The 20,345-nt window shown below is 52.5% G+C and overlaps 2 protein-coding genes across 2 annotated transcripts; one reads left to right on the forward strand and one right to left on the reverse strand.

Annotated features, from left to right (window-relative positions):
* The first annotated feature begins 1,945 nt into the window (after positions 1-1,945).
* On the forward strand, positions 1,946-5,196 carry LOC117841031 (malate dehydrogenase, glyoxysomal). Its single transcript, XM_034721596.2, has 9 exons — positions 1,946-2,104; positions 2,220-2,438; positions 3,033-3,347; positions 3,487-3,576; positions 3,674-3,757; positions 4,435-4,470; positions 4,542-4,631; positions 4,744-4,838; positions 4,966-5,196. The coding sequence occupies exons 1-9, from the start codon at positions 2,039-2,041 to the stop codon at positions 5,036-5,038; spliced, it is 1,068 nt and encodes a 355-aa protein (XP_034577487.1). The 5' UTR covers positions 1,946-2,038; the 3' UTR covers positions 5,039-5,196.
* A 6,188-nt stretch (positions 5,197-11,384) lies between these two features.
* LOC117837697 (uncharacterized) lies at positions 11,385-15,464 on the reverse strand. The gene is made up of 2 exons (XM_034717430.2): positions 12,600-15,464; positions 11,385-12,255 (listed from the first exon to the last, which is right to left on the reverse strand). The coding sequence occupies exons 1-2, from the start codon at positions 15,202-15,204 to the stop codon at positions 11,771-11,773; spliced, it is 3,090 nt and encodes a 1,029-aa protein (XP_034573321.1). The 5' UTR covers positions 15,205-15,464; the 3' UTR covers positions 11,385-11,770.
* Positions 15,465-20,345: the final 4,881 nt, after the last annotated feature.

A 20,345-nucleotide genomic window follows, 5' to 3' on the forward strand; every position in this document is an offset into this window, starting at 1 on the left:
TGTTGTTTGGTAAAGCTTCGGTAGGAGCCGGTTTTGCAGCGCTACCAAAGAGACCTGGCTATCCGCTTATTTCGTACTTATCGGTGGAACCGATAAATCATAAGCTCATCCAAACGTCTTGCTTATTTTTCACTTACCATTCAAGCCGCTTCTCCTGCAATCCAAAATACAACTAGCGCTCCGCTTTTCCTTTATGCGGCCTCGGAGGCACTTCTCGCACAAGCGAACCGATTTTTCCCGATACCCTCACCCCCACGCCATCTCGATCCTGCGCCTGTCGCCAGCCCCGCCCGCCGCTGACCACCCTCCACCGGCTCCGTCCGCCACCCACCGCCGGCTCCATCCTCCCTGCCACAAGCCGACCATCTTCCCCAAGAAGACCACCCATGCCGCCGCAGCTCCCGCTGGCCCCCTCCGCGGCCCCCCACGCCGCCGCAGCTTCCGTCGGCCCCCTCCGCGGCCGCCCAGCCGCCGCAGCACGGCAGGCCCCCTCTGTGGCCATCCCATGCCGCCCCAGGCGCCGGTTCGCGAGGAAGACCTTGCGGCAAGTAGGAAGAAGATAAAACCTGGAAAAAAAAAGGAAAAGAAAAAAAAGTGGATGATATTAAAATTCACTTATATTATCAACCTAAAATGAGCTATTATTAACCTAAGTGGATGACATTAGAATTATTATCTTCTCCTCATATTCACAATAAAAATGAGCTATTATCAGCCTCACGGGCATTCAGATCATTTTATTAGTCAGGACAGACAATCGACACATAATAATCAGGATTTCTAAACACACAGCTTATTCAGACAGCAGATTTTTCATTTTCAGACAGCAGGCTTATCTGATAAGCCTGCTTGCCAGATAAGCAAGCCGGCTGCTAGATAAGCGAGTTCCAGAAAAGCGTATACAAACAGAGTTGTTTGGGCCCACCTAACTTTATTTGCATAAAAAAGAAATGCCAATAAGAGCCTCAAAAACTAACGTGGATTATTTCGCAACAACAACTTAAAATTAGCGTCTATTTGGAATCGGAGTTTTGGAGGTATATTTTTGCAATCCCACGAGTTTATCTATCCTTGCATCGCATTAAAAAAGCTGTAGCTGATTAAGACATACCAACTTTTGATCCCGTTTTTACGATTTATTATATTTTATAGTCCCAAAATTTACAAACATTTTCCATAATTTCAATTGATCCGATTGGTGCGTTTGCTTATGCGTTGATTATTTTGACATGTGACAGGTCCGAATGATTCATACTTGCAGAATGCACAGTGCAGATTTGCATGTCGCCGGTTGCAAGTACTGCCTCTGCAGCTGAACCACTGACACATGAGCCCGAATTCACGTGTCAGTGATTCAACCGTAGAGAGTAGCACGAGGATCTGTTTCCTATAGCCGGCGGTCCGGGAGCAAACTAGCGAGCCAAAGTCTCAGCACGCCGCTTGCGGCCCTCCAGCCACGGGTCCCACCACACTATGATCCCGAACGGAAATTATGGACTAAAAATTACTCCGATGCTGGATGTAAATTGGGATGATTAAATATGAGCTAATTGTAAAATTAATTGTATAAATTCTAATTATTTGATGAGTAGAAAATCAAGGTCTAATTAGAATCAATGAGTTCTACTTATTATTTAGTTATGGCTTGTGCAATTGTAAGCTTGTGCAATTAGTTTTACAATTAATTCATATTTAATCGCATTCTTGAACTAATTTTTTTTTGCCGGAGAGCTCCAAACGGGACCCAGGCCAACCGTCCGCGCCGCGGCCGCTTTCCTCCCAGCCGAACGGCCCGACTTCAACCCAGAGAAGAGATGAGCCTGCCGGGCCGCCATCGCCGCTCCACCGCCTCCCGATGCCCCGACCCCCCGCAGCCACAGGCCACCGGATAACGCGCGGCGCAACCCTCCAACCTCCAGACACGCGCGGCAACCCCCACGCTTCTCCCATCAAAACCCCACCCGAATCTCCCCTGCCTCCGCGCGCCAAGCATCACCAACCCACCCACCAGTAGCAGCAGCCAGCAGCACGAGGAGCCATGCAGCCCGACGCCAACGCCCCCTCGCACCGCCTCGCCCGCGTCGCCGCGCACCTCAACCCGCAGGTCGGTTCCTCGCCACGCCGGCCACGGCTAATTTAGCCTCTCTCTCTCTCTCTCTCTTTCCCCGCTGTTGACTCAGAAACCTGAAGCTGAAGGGTTGGTTGCTCGGTGTGTGCAGATGGAGGAAGGCGCGCCGGCGCTGAGGCCCGCGGCGTGCCGCGCCAAGGGCGGCGCGCCGGGGTTCAAGGTCGCCATCCTGGGCGCGGCGGGCGGGATCGGCCAGCCGCTGTCGCTGCTCATGAAGATGAACCCGCTCGTCTCCGTGCTGCACCTCTACGATGTCGTCAACACGCCCGGGGTCACCGCCGATGTCAGCCACATGGACACCAGCGCTGTGGTAACATTTCTGATAATCCCTTCTTCCTCACTTGATCCGTGGCACCTTGCAGTGAGGTGCTGTTGTACCATCAATCAACAAGACTGGAGCGGTTGGTTGGTTCTTATGCGCTAATTATGTCACGATAGCCGCTCAATTGATCCGTGGCACTTCGCAGAGTGATGTCTGCAAACTCCGTGACCCTGTTGTACTTGTAAAAGCAATAGGATATTAGTGGTTGATTGGTTCTTATGCGCTACTTGTTTCACAATAGCCGCCCAATTGATCGATTTGGCATCCTGTCTAGTTTCCTAGTTGTTGTCACGAGCTCATTATGTAATTTATTTATGTTACATGGGATTGTGATGCGGCATCCACACCTAAGCACTTGACGGTGTTCCTTATGTGTTCTGATTGTTGTGATTAGGCTGATGAGATTTCCAAAGTGATTAAAAGAAACCACCTTTAGTAGTTTTTTTTATTTATATAATGACGGTTGAATCTACAATTGCAGGAAGCCCTTTGCCTCAATCATCTAAAACAAAACTCCATGACAGTTCTAATGTGCACTTAGATCAGCAAATAAGAAATAACTATGGATAAGCTTCTTTCCAGGTTCGTGGCTTCCTTGGGGCTCAGCAGCTTGATGCAGCACTTACAGGAATGGACCTTGTTATCATACCCGCTGGCCTCCCTAGGAAACCAGGAATGACAAGGGATGATTTGTTTAACAAGAACGCCGGGATTGTTCGCACGCTTTGTGAAGGCGTTGCCAGATGCTGTCCTGATGCAATTGTGAATTTGATCAGCAACCCAGTAAACTCAACTGTCCCCATTGCTGCTGAGGTTTTCAAGAAAGCTGGAACTTATAATCCCAAGCGTCTCCTTGGAGTCACAACACTTGATGTTGTGAGGGCTAACACCTTTGTGGTATGAAGCCTAACAAAATTACATAGCATATCATCTCTTAAATAGCCTTGACATACTTACATACTCTAGTAGCATCGGTGTACTTATCTCTAGGTTATTTACATTTTTTGCTCCATATTGTGTTTTATTTTTATTATAGGCTGAGGTGCTTGGAGTTGATCCAAGAGATGTCAGTGTTCCTGTTGTTGGCGGGCATGCAGGGGTAACTATATTACCCCTCCTCTCCCAGGTACTGATCATGTTCTGATGCAATCACACGGGCCATTAAGGAAACATTATCTAGCTTCTGAATATTAGGTGCTGATTTGAAACCTATTTATCTGCAGGTCACCCCTCCAAGCTCATTCACTCAGGAAGAGATCAAATATTTGACTAACCGCATTCAGAATGGTGGCACAGAAGTTGTGGAGGTACAACGTTATTTCAACGTATTACCCTGAAGTTGGGCTTAACCTATATGATGAATTTTGCCCTACCCTATGGTCTAAGCTGTTCATTTGATGTTCTCTGCATTGAAACAGAGATTTGTTTTACATGCTTGATTTTTTTTTCTTTCAAACATTTAGTAATGTTGCATTTATTTTTCTTTTAAACATTTGGTCCATGCATTTGTGACTGATAGATATAATGTACTGCGCATCAGATGTACGTGTTATTTTTTCTACATAAAGCCTACATAGCGATGTTTTCTAGCAGGGAGATATGTGGTGCAAACCCATCTTATACACACTTGTTTCATTTGGCTATGCTTGAGTTGTGAGGGTTAGCTGTGGTTCCAACCTGCAGCGGGAATCTTCTAGCTGAAGGCAGACCCTTTTACATGCCTTCTATGTGTTAGACATTAGTTCTAACAATTTTTCAATAGTTACTATGAACTTTCAAGAAAGTATATTTCAGCATCTTTGTTTCAACAACCACGAATGAAGTTGCTGGTGCCATTAAACAATCGACATTGCATAGCTGTATTTGCATATCGTGAAGCCATCTGTGACATTGCCCCAACTCCAGTTTGACCATTTCTTGAAGCATTGTTCTTTCAGATTAATTGAAAACTCTACAATTAACACTGATTTCATTTGTCATTCAGGCAAAGGCTGGAGCAGGGTCTGCAACTCTGTCAATGGTAGTTCATATATGTCTGCCTACTTCAGATACCTGAGGTTAAATACTTTACTAACAGAACAAACACCTCAGGCTTTTGCTGCTGCGAAATTTGGTGATGCATGCTTGCAAGCAATGCGCGGTGAAGCTGGCATCATTGAATGTTCATATGTTGCCTCTGAGGTATCCTTACACTAGATCTGTGTATCTCTACTTGCTTCCCATCGTCCGAACATTGTTGAAACTTCTGAACAGATCACAGAGCTATGCTTATTTTCGGCAATCTTTGTTTCAGGTGACAGAGCTGCCGTTCTTTGCAACAAAAGTGAGGCTGGGTCGCGGAGGAGCTGAGGAGATCCTTCCTCTTGGACCTTTGAACGACTTCGAGAGGTACGTTAGCTCTACTCTGTTTATCGCTTAAAATATGGCTTCATTGCATCAAAATCATTATATAAAGTACGCTCTGAATCTCAAAAAATTCCATGAGAATAATACATCTGCCTCTTTGGCGTTACAGAGTTGGTCTGGAAGCGGCAAAGAAGGAACTGAACGAGAGCATCCAGAAGGGCATCGCTTTCATGAAGAAGTGAAGCAGTACGAGCCAAGGGATCATCCCCAAGATCTGGACCATACATAGATGTATAGTACTCCTGTACATGTAATATCACTTTTGCAAGACAGTAGTAAAATGCTAATTACCCTATAGCAACTGTAACATCTTCCTGGGCGTGGAAATCTTCCATCTTCATGGAGCTGCTTCTTACGGCCCATTGCCTCCAGGAGTCCAGGGTATCCACATACTCGTAGTCACATGTGCTGTGGTTCGGGCCAAATTGTCCATCCGTGCGCGCGCGTCCTGGACCGGTTGACGTCCCTAGATGGGCCGTGGCAGAGGCTGCTGCGCGAGAGGCGCTGAAACTTGAATTGCCAGCCCGTTTTGCAGTTTTCTCAAGAACGGCTCCTGCCCGGCCTCGCACGCTACGGCTTCCCTGTTCCCTAAACCGAATACCCGGGCAGATGCAAAACATAGCAGAACAGCCGAGTCCACAAAACTCCTCTCAGCTTCTAATGCCAGTAACTTCAGAAGACGATGATACTCTCCTAGTGGCTACGCGCAGAATCCTGTGCTGAGGAGTGTAGACCCTAAGACCCATCACCCAACAATGGTGTGCCGGCCATGCCACTTGCTGTCGCCGCCAGCCTGCCGTTGCCACGCACGGGAGCACGCATGGTCCCTCCCAACTCCCATGAGCGAGGAAGGCTTTCCTCAACTGCTCCCACTCACCCCGGCATCGTCGATCGATCCCCCGGAGCACCCGACCGATCCGTCTCGCGGGCGGTGCGCTTGGTACGCGCAGCGCACTCGTATTACTCCTTGACAACAACGGCCTGTCCTGCTTCAATTTCCTCTCCTAAAGTCCGGGCCTGCTTCTAGCCTTCTAACTGTTTGACCTGCGTTCACTGCCGCCGCCGATCCTGTCATCCTGTGCCCACTTCGCACGGCACACAGGCGCGCGTCGTGCACCCCGGCCCATCCGCACATGTCGCATAGCGTGTTCGTTTCCTAGCGCTTCACGTTGCCGGGGGGACCGACCGATCCATGGAATGGAACCATTAACCCGTTCGAGCGGTCCTGATGTCCATGAGGAGATATTGGTTGACTCCGTTTGTGTCACGGAAAGGATCCAAACGCTGGCGGCCTGGCCTGCAAACGCTGCGGAATCCAAACCCTCCCCACGGCGCAAGCTTTCTTTGCATCTCCTCTTTTTCCGCTTTCTTTTTGGTGGTTCGCTTTACACGTCCTTGTGGATCCATGAACAGCTGAGGGTTTGCTGGTTTGGTGCCTTGGTGATATGGACGTGTGGTGCCCGTGTCTCCCTACTCTCGCTCGATCTCTAGACTGTAGCCTTTAGCCAGCAGCCCACTTCCACTTGAACCTGTCTGCCTGCCCGACCGAGAGCAGCTCGCATCCGGACTGGGGGGCGATCCGCTGATGCAGGCCGGCAACCAACTTCCCGGCTCGTTGTCGTCGTGCTCCAGACCAGATGCGTCGAAGCATCATGCATCCGATCCGCAGGGAAGCGTGAAATGGCACGCAGCTGCTGCCTCGTGGCGGCGCGCGCGCCGTCTCGGTCGGCCCGGCCGGTTACATGATGATGCGTGCCTGCCGCCGCTCCCTCCCGTAGTCCCGTGCCTGCCACCGGCAATCATGCTTGTTCGTCGCCGCCTCGCCGGAGGCCCGGACCCGGAGTGCTCTGCGTCTGCGCTGCTCGCCTGCTCCTCGCCACTGTCACCAGCGGCGGGTGGGCGCATTCAGATAAGCATTGACCCGGCGTCAGGAGCCAGCACTAGCTACTGCCGTGCTGCGTCGTCGATCTGTGACTAGGGCATCAGAGCGCGCGCAGGTCGCAGGAACCTGACACCGCCCGCGAGCGCGAACGGGAACGGCGTGGTTTTCCTGGCGCGGAAGCCCACGACCTGCCCTGAACGGCTTTTCGTCCTGGCGGACAGCGACGCGTCTGCTCGTAGCGCTTCACATCACTGGGAGTTGGGACCGATCCTGGACGAACCATCCGTTTGGACGGTCCAGACGATGGACCACGAAGACACTCCCAACTCCCAAGTATGAGCGCTGCACGAGAGGAGGTGAGGTCGGTTGACTTGGTTCATCCGCATTGCAACTTGCGAACGGGTCCACTGGCTGGACCGGAAACGCTCTATCGTCGAGCCAATGATCGTCGCTTCCATTGTGTCCGACCAACTTGCATCCCGTCTGCTGGTGTCTTTACCCTCATCCGTCCTCCGATCCCCACGAAAAAACTCAACGAGACGTGCAGAAAATAATGGCGTGGTGTACGTGCTGCAGCGCGAGGCGCCCCTCCACGCCATGATGGTGCGTGCCTCTTCTCGGCTCCCCCCTGTGTGCAACGGCAATCGTGCTTGCCACTGTGCCGACGACAGGTGGTCGCAAACACGAGCCAGAAAAAAGCATCGGCCACTACCACTGCGTCGCCGGTCAGGCGATCAGAAACTGAGAACACGCGCGCAGGCGCAGGGCACCCACAAGACGGCCGGGCCAGAGCCCACAGGAACACGGACGTCATGGCTCTGCCGCGGAAGCCCTTGTTTGTTTGACCCTGTACGAACGGCCAGTGCTAATTCCGTTAACCGTTGTATCGTATCAGCAGTAACATTTCCGGTTTCTGCAGGGTTGATTCGTGGTGGTAAAAGGAAGAAGCGAGAATAACAGCAAGATCAAAAGATTTTTCCCGACGGCTCCAAGAAGAGCGTCTTGTTTGGTTGGTCTCCCGTTGAGCAAGCACCAAGCAGGCAAGCAGCTAGCGCCCTATTGCCCATTATTTCGACGCGACAGTGCTCCTGCCATGGCTTTCGGGTCGGTGTGGTGTCAGGTCAGAGAGAGGTACATGGCATATAGTAGGACTAGGACCAAGACCAACCTGCCTGCCTTCCTTTTTATTGTTTACCGCACCACCGTTTACCACAAACTATGAAACTACAACAGTAAACAGCTGCCACTTCCCACCACTTCCAGCTTCGTGCCAAAACTTCCCCGCTTTCCCTGCTACTCCTTTGTCCTCTCCACTCACACTGACTCACTCGATTCATGGACGTTGCCGGCTTCAGGGTTCAGGTAAGCAGCGCTTTGCCTTCGCACTTTGCAGCTTGCAGGGTGAATCAGTCCTGTGGAGCATCAGAACCTCCTTGGATCCCTGCATCAACGCTGAGCTGAAGCTCACGAGCCTCAAAAGGCCCATGTGCCGCACTGATCTTGCTATTTGCACCCCTCAAAGTACATTTTCAGATTCTGATGCAGCAGTAAGTGCCGCTGCCCGAGAAGATAGGCCATGGTCCTAGCTGTGTTTTGTTTTTGACAGAGCAATTGCGGCCCTGAGACCCTGGTCAACAAGGCCCCGGTGAAGTGAGGCCGAAGGAAGCCTAGCCCCCGGGCGGCAGAGACGAGGCGAGACGAGAGGAAACGAGGGTGGCTTTACTGGCTTTGTTTGGCAGCGGACTCGCGCGCTCACGTGGTAGGGGACTCGGCGGGCATTCTTTTTCTGGGTGAGGTGGCCACTTAGCCGAAACCGGGGCCTACACTGCTCCGGAGAACAGGGACAGTGCACGCGGCAGAGAAATTGCAGGAGGGACCATTGCTCAGATCAATTTCCCTTTATTTTCCTTTTCCCTTTACAGACTTTTTTCAATTGCGTTTCATTTGTTCTCCGGATTGCTTTTCATATTTGTTTTGCGAGAATTGATTTACAGACAACGATTGAACAACAAGGCCGTTGCTGCATTTGAGTGAATGCATGGTGAGAAGAGAAGGGTACTTTTCTATTTTGGAAATTTGTGACGGTAAACATTTCAAAAGCTAGTGTACCGCTTGACAATGTGACAACTTCCTTCGGCCCGCGTCACCCCCGCTCGGGCTACTCGGGAGGCGGACGGAACCCTAGCCGCCGCCTCACCCCATCCCCTCCACTCCCCTCGCCATCGCCAGAGGGGGTTACCGGAAGTCCGTGCGGCCCTAAGAAAGCGGCGGCGGGACATCTTGCCACTGCGGGCACTTATGCTTGTCCTGAGCAAGGGGTGGCGTGCGGCGTGATGGCGGCGGCCATGGCACCTGGCACGGTGTGCGAGGCCGCGCAGTGGAGGCGGTCTGGCGCGCGGTGTGTGGGGCTGCGCGGGAGCTGGGGCCCGGGCTTAGGCGCAAGGAGCGTTGCGACGATCGACGAGACGGCACAGCGGCACGGCGGGCTGGCCCTCCGGCGGCCGGATCCATCGTCCCCTAGGCCAGATCTGCTGCCCCTGTGGCCGGATCTGCTGCGACAGCAGCAGGCCCGATGGGGAGCGGCGCTGGCGGTAGTTGAGTGGGACGCGGTGGCACATCACCCCCCGGGCTGTGATGCAGCGACGCCCTTGCAGGAGGCTGCGCGAACATGGTGGGGTGCCATCCCGGCAACGGCTACCCGTGTACGGCACCAGCGGCAGCCGCGCGCACGCGCGGAGGCAGCGCCCCTAGTCGTGCTCTACCCCTGGTCTGGTGTGGCTTGGACAGCGAGCTCGTTGGAACCGGGGAAGGAGGAGGTGCTGCAGGCCTGACGACGGCCCAGCAAGTGGGCTGAGGAGGGAGGCCGTGCAGCGTCGGTGGCGCACAGGGCGAGGAGGAGATCGCACCACAATGGCGTACGGGGTCGAGGTGGTGACTGCGTGGCCATGCCGGCGCGCGAGGGAGGATATGGTGGCGGTTTCGGTTGCGCGCACAGGCGGCTGGTTGGTGATGGGGGCAGTTGCAGGGAGGCATTTGTGTTGGTGCAGCCATGATGGGCGGGGAAGTTTGTGGCAGCTGCCCACGGGAGGTGTCGGACGAAAGCCATACTCGGTGTGCCGGGCTGACAACGCCGACGCCTTGGGCGTCGCAATTTTCTATTGGGGATGTTGTCATGTCGCTCTCCTCGCTTCGTTCTTGGAAACTCCAGGTGAAAACCTTGCCTAAGTTCTTTGGGCGGGTGGCAACGACGCATCTAGCGTCATGTTCTTCTTGAAGGCGTCATCTTTGGAGTTACGACGACGATGGGCAGCGGGCCGATAGCTTCCCTGTTTGTTTGGCGGCGAGCAGTTACACATGGTGGTGACCATGTCGGTGCTAAGCTCCGGCCATGGTGGATTTCGGTGTCGCGGTGGAATAGGTGGAGGCCTAGTCGACGACTTGAGATGCGGATGCCCGCGGTGGCAGAAGGCGGCTAGAAGTGGCAAGACTTCTGCTTGGCATGAGGGCGACAGTCGGGAGGAGCCGTGCGCCACAATTGACCACGAATTTGGCATGAGACGCGGCATGGTACGGGGTGGTCGGCAAATCTGCTTCGCCAAAGAGACCTGTGTGGAGGTGATCCTGTGATGGCTGCCAGATGCCCTGCGTAACACCCTGCTTTCCTCGATGAGGCAACTGGGCTGCTTGGTGCCATAGTGTACAACCAGATCTCGAGGGACGTGGTTGGTAGTTGATGTCCGGAGGCAGCTGCTCCTGTATCGATTCGATGGCTTGCAGCATTCTACGGCGGCTAGCCCTGCTTGGCGGGTTTACTTCGGTGTAGGACAACTTCGTTTGGAGGCGCAAGTGCATATGATGGCTCTATAGCTATACGGCCTGCAGCGGACCACGGCGACAAGCCCTGCATAGCAGTGGCTGGCTCGACGTGGGACATCGTCGGTAACGACGGCGCTGGCAATGACGATAGGTTATCCTCTATCAGCCTTGTACCCTGGTGATGGTGTTGCTGTTGGTGCACGAGCACCGGTGTTGTGGAGTGTCATGGTGGTGCCACTACCCCCTCTTGACCAACCATGTTGTCTATGGCGAGTTCGAGTTGAGGTCCAGATTGTCTGTGGCGAGTTCGAGTTGAGGCCCAGGTCGATGTCCCAATCCGACCGGGCGGAGTCTTTTATTGAGGCTCGTGTTGATGTCCCAATCCGACCGAGTAAAGTTGAGAGAGGTCCGGTTGATGCCCCAATCCAACCGGTCGATGTTGTGTTTTGAGTAGTGCGTTGGCGTGGTACGGTGCCGATTGATGTCCCAATCCAACTGGCCGATTCGTTATTTTTTTTTGTTGTTGTTTTTTAGTTGTTTGCCAAATCTGAGCTTATTCAATGCTCCACTCGCTTTCACTTGACGGAAGCATATCTGCTAACTGCTGATACACAGAGGGCAAAGCATCTGATTACCAGGCCATCTCTTCTAAACGGCACGCTTCCTTTGACGTTCTGGGCCAGCCCAGTCTTGTCTGCTTTCAAGAGATGCAAATCACCTTCTTTTACAACAATAAAAGACGAAAAAAGTGAGCGAAAGCAGCAACCAGATGCTTTGGCAGCATATCTATCAATTCACCTTGCAAACAGACTTTTTCTTTGGGGCCGATGTAGCATGAGATCTGACTTCAAAGGCTTTTAGTTTTAGCCCACTACGACTGTTTACACAGAAGCAGAAATCGCGTCAAGATCTTGGTTCCACAGCGAAGATTCTGATGCTAAATTCGATAGAGAGAGCACTTTATACTTTAGTGCCTACATTGGAATATTGGATAAAGGAGATCAAAAGCTCTAATGAGGTGACTTAAGACCCGCTACAGACTCCTAGATTGCAGCAGCAAAGCAAACACATCGTCAAACTGGAAACTGGACACCACCAACAAACTTGAATATATACAGCGCAGGAGGCCGAAGTTACTGCATCCTAAATTATGACCTAAACTTGAGAGAATGGAGTGAATTTTGCAAGGAATGGTAACATTTTCAGTTTGGGTTACTCAGATGCTGATGAGATCTGGAGGCGGCGATGATGGAGAGCTTGTTTGCTGCTGTTGCTGATCTCTCGCTTCGCCCGTTGGTGCTTCATTGGACCCAGCTGGGGCTGGATGTAGAGGACCGGATGCAGATCCATCACATGCATTTGGAACCTCCTCCCCTTGCTTAGTAGATGGCTTTGGAAGCTCACTCAGGATCTGCACAACCTCCCTCATCGTTGGGCGCTGCACGCTCTGCTCCTCCGTGCAAAGTAATGCAACGTAGAAGACATGCATGATCTCATGCAGTGGAACAGTTGAGAGCCTTGGGTCTAGGATCTTCATCACTTGTTCTTTGCTTGAGTCTGTCATCATCTTCGCCCATTGGACGATGTCAACACCATCGCCAAACTCACCTACAGGCTTCCTTCCAGTGACCAGCTCAAGAAGCACAACGCCAAAGCTATAGACATCACTCTTCTCATCAACCTTCAGTGTGTATGCATATTCTGGAAAGCCACAGATGACAATTGACAACAAGGTCAATTAATTATTTAATTGGAAAATAACAAAATCATGCTTCGGAGGGAAATAGCAAGACAGTTATAGTGTTACAACAGAAGATACAACACTGAAGCGACAGATCTTAAGCAAATATAAAGAGATCTTTTATGAACCAAAAGCATCTATTGTGAAAAAATTAAGACAGTTGATGTGTACCAATACCAAGAAGCTAGGCTTACACAAGACCTGTTTGAAAATGCATGATTGAACCTAGTATAAAGAATCTTACAACATATGATGCATTGATAATATTCAGAATGAACTGGATTGGGAAGGACCGATCTACTACCTGGCGCAATGTAGCCGTATGAACCAGCGATGGCAGACATGCATTCAGATGCCCCAGAATCCTGCAAGAACTTTGCTAGCCCGAAGTCGGCCACATGAGCTTCAAAGTTGGAGTCAAGAAGAATATTATTCGACTTGACATCACGATGAAGTATCAATGGTGAACAATCATGGTGCAAGTAGCAAAGACCCTTGGCTGCCTCAATAGCGATATTGTATCGAGTGTCCCAGTGCAAGTGCCCTCCCTTCTTGCCATGGAGCATCTCCCCAAGGCTACCATTGGGCATATACTCATAAACCAGTAGGTTAGTCTCATTGTTTGAGCAGAAGCCTAGCAGGCGCACAATATGACGGTGCCGAATTCTACCAAGTGTTTGTATCTCTGCCGAGAACCCATGATCATGTGATGAGCCACGGCCCATAGCTGGGAGCCTCTTCACAGCCACAAGTTCACCATTTGGCATTGCCCCCTTATACACAATCCCGGCACCACCTTTTCCTATAATGTTCTCCTCTTTCAAGCAATCCAGCACATCATCACTGGTGAAGTCCAGGCGCTGGAATGCAGTGAGCTTCCATACACGTGCTTCACTAGCTTTCTTCAATGACCGGGCCTTCAGAATTGCTGCTGCAGCAAACGCAATGGAGCAAACCAGCAAGCCAAGAACAATGAGGAGCTTGACAGTATTGGTCAACCCACCATGGCCATGGGGAGTGTGGTCGGCACCAGCAATGCCGGGGCGGCATGGACCAAGATATGGTCCACACAGGCCTGGATTGCCAACGAAAGATGTGGCATTGAAGTAGGTGAACTGCCCAGTCCCCGGCACAAGCCCAGACAAGTTGTTATACGAGAAGTCGACTGCTGTCAAGCTCTGCATTGTCGCGATGGATGGAGGTATCTCTCCATCAAGGTGGTTCCGGGATAGGTTGAGGTAGTTCAGTATCCGCATTCCAGAGATGGCCGGAGGTATCTTCCCAGAGAGGTTGTTTTGGCTCATGTCCAAGTAAGTGAGAAGCCGGCATTTCCCAATCTCTGGTGGCACACCTCCCTCAAACTTGTTGCTGCTAAGGTCAGCCTTGGAGAGCTGCTGCAGCCGCCCAATCTCCGGAGGCACGGCACCAGAGAACGAGTTCCGATCAAGAAGCAGCTTCTGAATACCAGAGAAGCTCCCAAGAGATGCCGGCAATGCGCCGGTAAGCTGGTTGTTGGACAGGCTGATCTCACCAAGATTAGGTGCTGCAACACCGATCACAGCAGGGAAATTACCAGTGAGGAGGTTATCTTGTAGCTCAACTTGTGTCAGCTTCGGCAATTCAAAGAGCCCCTTCGGAATTGAGCCATTCAGGTAGTTCTCCCCGAGACGGACGCGGCTCAAGGACTTGCATTGACCGAGTGAGTCTGGGATGGCGCCAAACAAGAAGTTGCCCAGCGCGATGAGCGTCTGCAGCTTGCCGCCCGCGCAGAGCTCCGGCGGCAGCGTGCCGGTGAGCTTGTTCGACGAGAGGTCGAGCAGCTGGAGGCGGCCGTTGCGGCCGAGGCGGCGTGGCACACCGCCGGTGAAGTTGTTCTCCCACAGCTGCAGCACCTCGAGGCTGGGCATGTCGCCGACGAAGTCGGGGATGTCGCCGCGCAGCTTGTTCCGGAACAGGTTGAGCAGCGTCAGGTTCTTGAGCTCGGAGAAGCTCTCCGGTATCTCGCCGGTGAGCGCATTGTTCGACAAGTCCAGAGAACTAAGGCTCTTGAGATGGCCCAGCTCCGACGGTATGCTGCCGGTGAGGCCGTTCACCTGCAAGAACAAGGTGTCGAGATTCTGCAGCCTCCCTAGCTCCGGTGGGATTTCGCCGGAGAGCCCGCAGTTGGCGGCGTCGAGGCGGACGAGCTCGGTCAGGTTCCCCAGCTCCGGCGGGAGCCCGCCGGTGTAACTGTTGTAGTAGCCAATGTAGAGCTCCCTGAGGGTAGTGAGGTTCCCGAGCTCCGGCGGTATCCTGCCGGAGAGCTCGTTCCCGGAGACGGCGAGGTACTGGAGCCGTGGCCACCGGCCGTACTCCGGTGGGATCTCCCCGGAGAAGAAGTTGCCGCCTAGGTGCAGGTGGCGGAGCATCGGCATCTGCGTGACCTCGAGCGGCAGCGTGGCGCTGGTGAGGTTGTTGTTGTAGAGGTCGAGGACGCGGAGGCCCCGGAGGCGCGCGAGCGCCGGCGGGAAGGAGCCGTTGAAGGCGTTGTTGGAGAGGTTGAGGTGGACGAGCTGCTGCAGGCGCGCGAGCGACGGCGGGATGGGGCCGTACAGGGCGTTGGCGGCGACGGAGAGGCGCTGCAGGCCGTGGAGCCGCGACAGCGCCTGCGGGAGCGCGCCCGAGAGGTTGAGCCCGGACACGTCGAGCCCGACCACGATGCCGCCACCGCGGCCGCCGCCGGGCGGCGCGCAGGTGACCCCCGCCCACGCGCAGTGGTCGGGGGAGGTCGCGTTCCAGGACCTGAGCGCGCCGGTGGGGTCGGAGAGAGCCGCCTTCGCCGCGAGCAACGCGTCCGCGTCCGTGCCGCCCGCCGCGCCGGCCGCGCCCGCGGCGAGGGCCAGGAGCAGGAGTAGCGGGAGGAGGCGCATTGGGGGTCCGCTTCTTTTCTCGGGCGCGGCGGCGGAGTTGAGGAGGGAGGAGGAGGAGGAGGAGGAGGAGGGGAGGGAGGGAAGAGGCGGCGGCTCACACTCTCGGCGAGGAGAGTGCGGACAATAGTGTGGCGAGACGGGGAGAGGAGAGGTGTGCTTGGTGTGGGTTTGAACACTGGAGTATTACACTGCACCACACTAGGTTGTCAATCGAAAGAAGAAGAAAAAAAAGGTCAATTATTTTGGGGTGCTTCTGGGGTGGTGTGTGGGTTTTCTTTTGGGGGATTGGGTTGCTTTTATAATGTGATCTTGGGGTCTTTCGGTCTCGGATGGATGGGCAGTTTTGACCATACGTGATTACTTCTTGTTAACTTTTCAAAAAACATTACTTCTCTTGCTGTCACACGAATCATTTTATTTTATTCTTCTTATCGTTTTGTGCGTTATTAAGTCTTGGCTAATCACTATTAATCACGAGCAGTCGGGCTTATCGGTCCATGGACCTCTATTAGCCATAATCAAAGTGATCATGCTTGATGCTTGCTATGTCTTGGTACAGAACGCAGTCATGAGCTGGTGCTATGCTTAACTAGTACAGTACCTAACACTTATACAGTTATACTACTATACAGATCCTGAGCAGTAGGGCAAGTAGGGCGGACAACTACGCTGATGGACTATCCGACTAGCCACGACTAACCGAACCTGATCACTAATCTCGGTACCCCATTCGACTAGGCTCAACACAACCAGACGGTTCGAAGACATTGCCACATGATCAAGCTAATCGTTTGACACGAGACGCAAAAGGTGAGGTACTAGTACGTATGTGACAAGGCTAAGCACCCATCGCACCGTTCTCTGCCCTCCGGTAACGTGCAAACATCCCGAACGAACCCAGACGGAGCACAGGAGCACGCAACACGCCGTGGCGGGGGGGCTGGGGGCACGAACGATCACCCGATACGATAGGGCTCCAAGCTAGCTCCGTTTTCTTACACTGATTTATTTTTAACATCCATCACATCGAATGTTTAGATACTAATTAGGAGTATTAAACGTAGACTATTTACAAAACCTATTACATAAGTGGAATCTAAACGGCGAGACGAATCTATTAAACCTAATTAGTTCATGATTTGACAATGTGTTGCTACAGTAAACATTTGCTAATGAGGGATTAATTAGGCTTAATAGATTCGTCTTGCCGTTTAACCTCCACTTATGTAATGGATCTTCTAAATACACGTGCTAAAAATAAATCAGTGGAAGAAAACGCCCGCTAAAGCTACCCCGAGGCGCGAGCGTGCGTCGGAGCGGAGCCAGCTGGGCTCACCCGCCTGCCCGCCCCACGCCCCCACCCCCAACGCGCCCGCCGTGGTGGTGGGCTGGTGGTCCAGCCGGCGGCATCGGCGGTTGCCGCGTCGTCGAGCTGCGATTCCCGCCGGCGCCCGTGGCGTGTCTGTTCGCGTGGTCCGGTGCCGCCGCTGCCGACCGCCCGAGCTTGCGGACCCCGGCAGCGGCAGGCCGAGGGCCCGAGGCAAAGCGAGCGAAAGCGCCCGCGCCCCCGCGCGCGAGTGCACGCCCGGGTTTCGTTTCGCCTGCGTTTAATTTGGTATACGTACCTGCTACGGCTAGGCAAATCGCATCGCATTCACGGCGGCTTCAATAAACCTCACCAACAGCTCTGACTCGCAGCATCCACGGCACCGGCACCACTACGATGTACGTGTACGATCTACGGAGTGTAGACACTGTGCTGGTACTGCGTACGGAGTATTTTCTTTTAACTGATGGGATACTGCGTTCTACTTCCCGGAGTACCTTTGCCTTGCGCTCCGGACGAGATGACGACGTGATGTGCGTGTCTGGTTCGTTGTAGCATGCGGTGGCGCATTCAGAGCTACGCTTCATGGCTCACCTGTAAAATTGACCTTGTAGGGTGCAGTCAATTGCCTGCTTGCTCTCTCAGAGATCCTCGAGCAGTGCTCGTACTCGTTTTGTCCGACTCTTTGTATTTTCCTCAAGCTTACAAGCCTGCTTGTATACTTACTACACGCCTGTAACGCATCACGATTGTCAGTACTAATCACAGCTTAGTTAAGGTGTTAAGTACACTTGGGACATTCAGCCAGGTGTGTGATCATTCGTCGCCCTTTGTGCAGACGTGCAGTGCTCTTCCAATCGGCAGGTGCACTCGAGCACGCCTGCTCTGCTCCCCGTGGTTGGGCATTGGGCGACGTCCAGCGACGCACACCGTAAATCATTGTAGGCAGGGGCAGGCAGCCATCCTACTGCCTTCGTTGCTGCCCGGCCCTGACAGTGTGGGCCCCGCCGCCTGCTTGATGCCACATTACCACTAGAGGACAGTCAATTTGCCGAAGCGGCCGAGCACTTGCTGTTGCTGTTGCTTCCTGCTTCTCGCTGGCCTGCTGCGGCGCAAACCAAGAAGCCGTATACTCCAAGATTGCCAGCCGTCTTTCGAAAAACAAAAAGATTGCCAGCCTACTCGCTGTTCTATTCTTCTCGTCGCAGTTGGAGACTACTAGTGGCAGAAGACGATGACGACGACTACTACTATACTCCCTCCGTCCCATTATAACTGCATTTTTAGAATTTGAGAAGCAAATTAGTATTGATAGTAAATTACAATTCTACTCCTAGGTAAAGGTAACAGTAGGGCAGCAGAAACAAGGCGGTTGGAAGAAGCTAGAAGGATTGGGAGCACGAAAGATTGCTGGGCTGCTAGGGTGCTTCAATTTTTTTAGCAAATGGGACCCACATGCTTCAGCTTTTTTAACAAATGAGTGAACTGTAACACTGGTGCACAGCATAACAGGAGGCTGGAATATTGTAATTGATGGCGTTTAATTTGGGACAATTTTTGAATGTTACAAATGCAGTTAAATTGGAACGGAGGGAGCAGGAGTCAGTAAAAACCGTTTTTGACTGTGCACCGTAGGCACAGCGACATGGGTTTAGACTGCAGTAAACTGGTGGTGAAAGGAAGAGGGATATACACGGTGCCATCTCTGATCTGATGACAGGGGCGACACGCAATTTCCTCGTCAGTCTACCTGCTGCTAGACGCAATCATCCACCCTTTTTCGTGTTTGCAACCTTTCATCAGCTGCACTACACTCGCCAAACACCACACTTCTCTCTTTTTTGTTAAAGAAAGAACGTACTAATCGGTAGCTAATTAAAGGAGGGCTATATTGTAGTGACAGCTAAAAGAACCTCAACTTTCTCCATTGCTAATTGATTGTTAAGATGGCGATTGTTGAAGGCACATTTTCTCTGGCTACCTGGTAGAGACGCACATGAGCATGAACCCTACTTCTGTACAGGCACACTGCAACTGCAGTTAGGGATGCAAGCGCCACGAACCCGCTGGGTAACCCGCGCCGCGAGCCCACATATCTAGAGCGGTCTACGCGGGTTTGCTCGCGCTACCCAGTGGCGCCGCGAGCCCGCCGCTCCCGCCCTCCCTTGCAGCGAGCCAGCGACAACGACTGCTTCGTTGCGAGTTAATTCCCATGTTCCCCTCCGACGGATGCCTCCTTGTGCTCTATCGCCGGCGATGTTGGGGCCAGCGCTTAGCAGAACGCGGCGGCGTTTTACTTGCCGGCACAGCCGAACACCAAAAGTATAGTACGTTGCAATTGCAGAACAGTGCTCGATATACTTTGCTTCTCTAGCAGCTCCAGAACTAGCTAACGAGAGCAGAAATAATCTGGCTGGCTAGTTACATTCGTGCTTGCTTGCTTTTGCATGTTCCAAATTCCAACAAAGCAAGAGTTGATTTGAACCTAATAACTTAAAAAGAGATGGAAAATAGAGAAGGAAAACAGAAGATCAGCAGGCATGTACACGTCAGCCTCTTTTGATTATGTGGCGCTACACAGACGGGTGCCGTCTATCTGATGTACGTGCCCTAATCACCATCGCAGCAAATGACAAGCAAGTGCTCATGTGGGCCATGCGGGCTGCCACTTAATCCCACGTATACGTTTGCGACTCATGCGGACGGGTGCGGGCAGCCCGCAACCCGCCCCAGTTGCATCACTGCAGGCATCGGCCGCTGCATAAAAGAAACTGCTTTAACACAACAAAGGCACAAAAGCTACTGCTCCTAGGGATCAAATCAAATCATCAAATCCTTGCACGAGTTTGGCAGAGGCAGCGATCGAAATGTTTGCGTGATGCGATTTTGAAGCCTCTTCCTATCCGGTGAAAGGGGCCAAGGCGCTTTGGCTCTTGCCCCACGCGCCATGTGAATGTGATTGCACTGCCTTGAGACCGGTGAAAGGAGAGGAGATTCTCCCTGCTCCTGTGGTAGGCGACCGTAGGAAAAACGGGTGGTTCCAAAGCGTCCTGGATTGGTGGTCACTGGTCACACTCGCATCCATCGAAGTTTTCTCACCACGGCCTGCTCACCGACTGGTGTGAAGGTGCTTCAGCAAACGATGCAGTATCATCAGCACGGTTTGAGCGAAATTCAGTCTCCCGACTTCATGTTCTTGCGACCGGAATTAGTGGCTGTGAATGTGATAGCAGTAAAACCTGTGGTGATTGCCTATTCTATGTTTTTGATGGGAACTGCCTTTGTTACCCTAGTGGTTCTTACTAATTGGCCAACGTTTTTTCAACGGAAATGATGGATTGAGCCCGAGGTTAGGGTGTTGATTACAAGCGACCCTAGGGCCTAGAGGGACGTAAACAAGGTGTGTGATAGCGTGGTGTTCTCGCTCGTAGCGTGGTGGTGCTACGCATAGGTAGGCTTGGAACACCTTGGCTTTGGTGTTAGGGTCGCCACCACTTGCCCGTTCCGAGTGGGGTGCAGTTTGTCCCCTGTGGCATTTACTAGTAGTATTCAGACACACGAGGTGAGGGGGAGCCACACATGTTTTGGACCTAGGATTTGTATCGTCTAAAATATTTGTACGTACTCTTCTTCTAAGATAAACTACTAGTAGTAAAATGTTTTGTCTAAAGGATCTCGAAACAAAAGAAGAGAAACTCGTAGCTACAAGAATTCAGCGATGACCCTATTTGGAACAAAGACATATTTTTCGCCCGTTGAAGTATTGAGATGTTTCTTGTATAATTAACGGCATTAAAAAAGGAAGCCTTTGAAT

Source organism: Setaria viridis, chromosome 9 (genome assembly GCF_005286985.2).
Source record: "Setaria viridis chromosome 9, Setaria_viridis_v4.0, whole genome shotgun sequence".
NCBI lineage: Eukaryota > Viridiplantae > Streptophyta > Magnoliopsida > Poales > Poaceae > Setaria > Setaria viridis.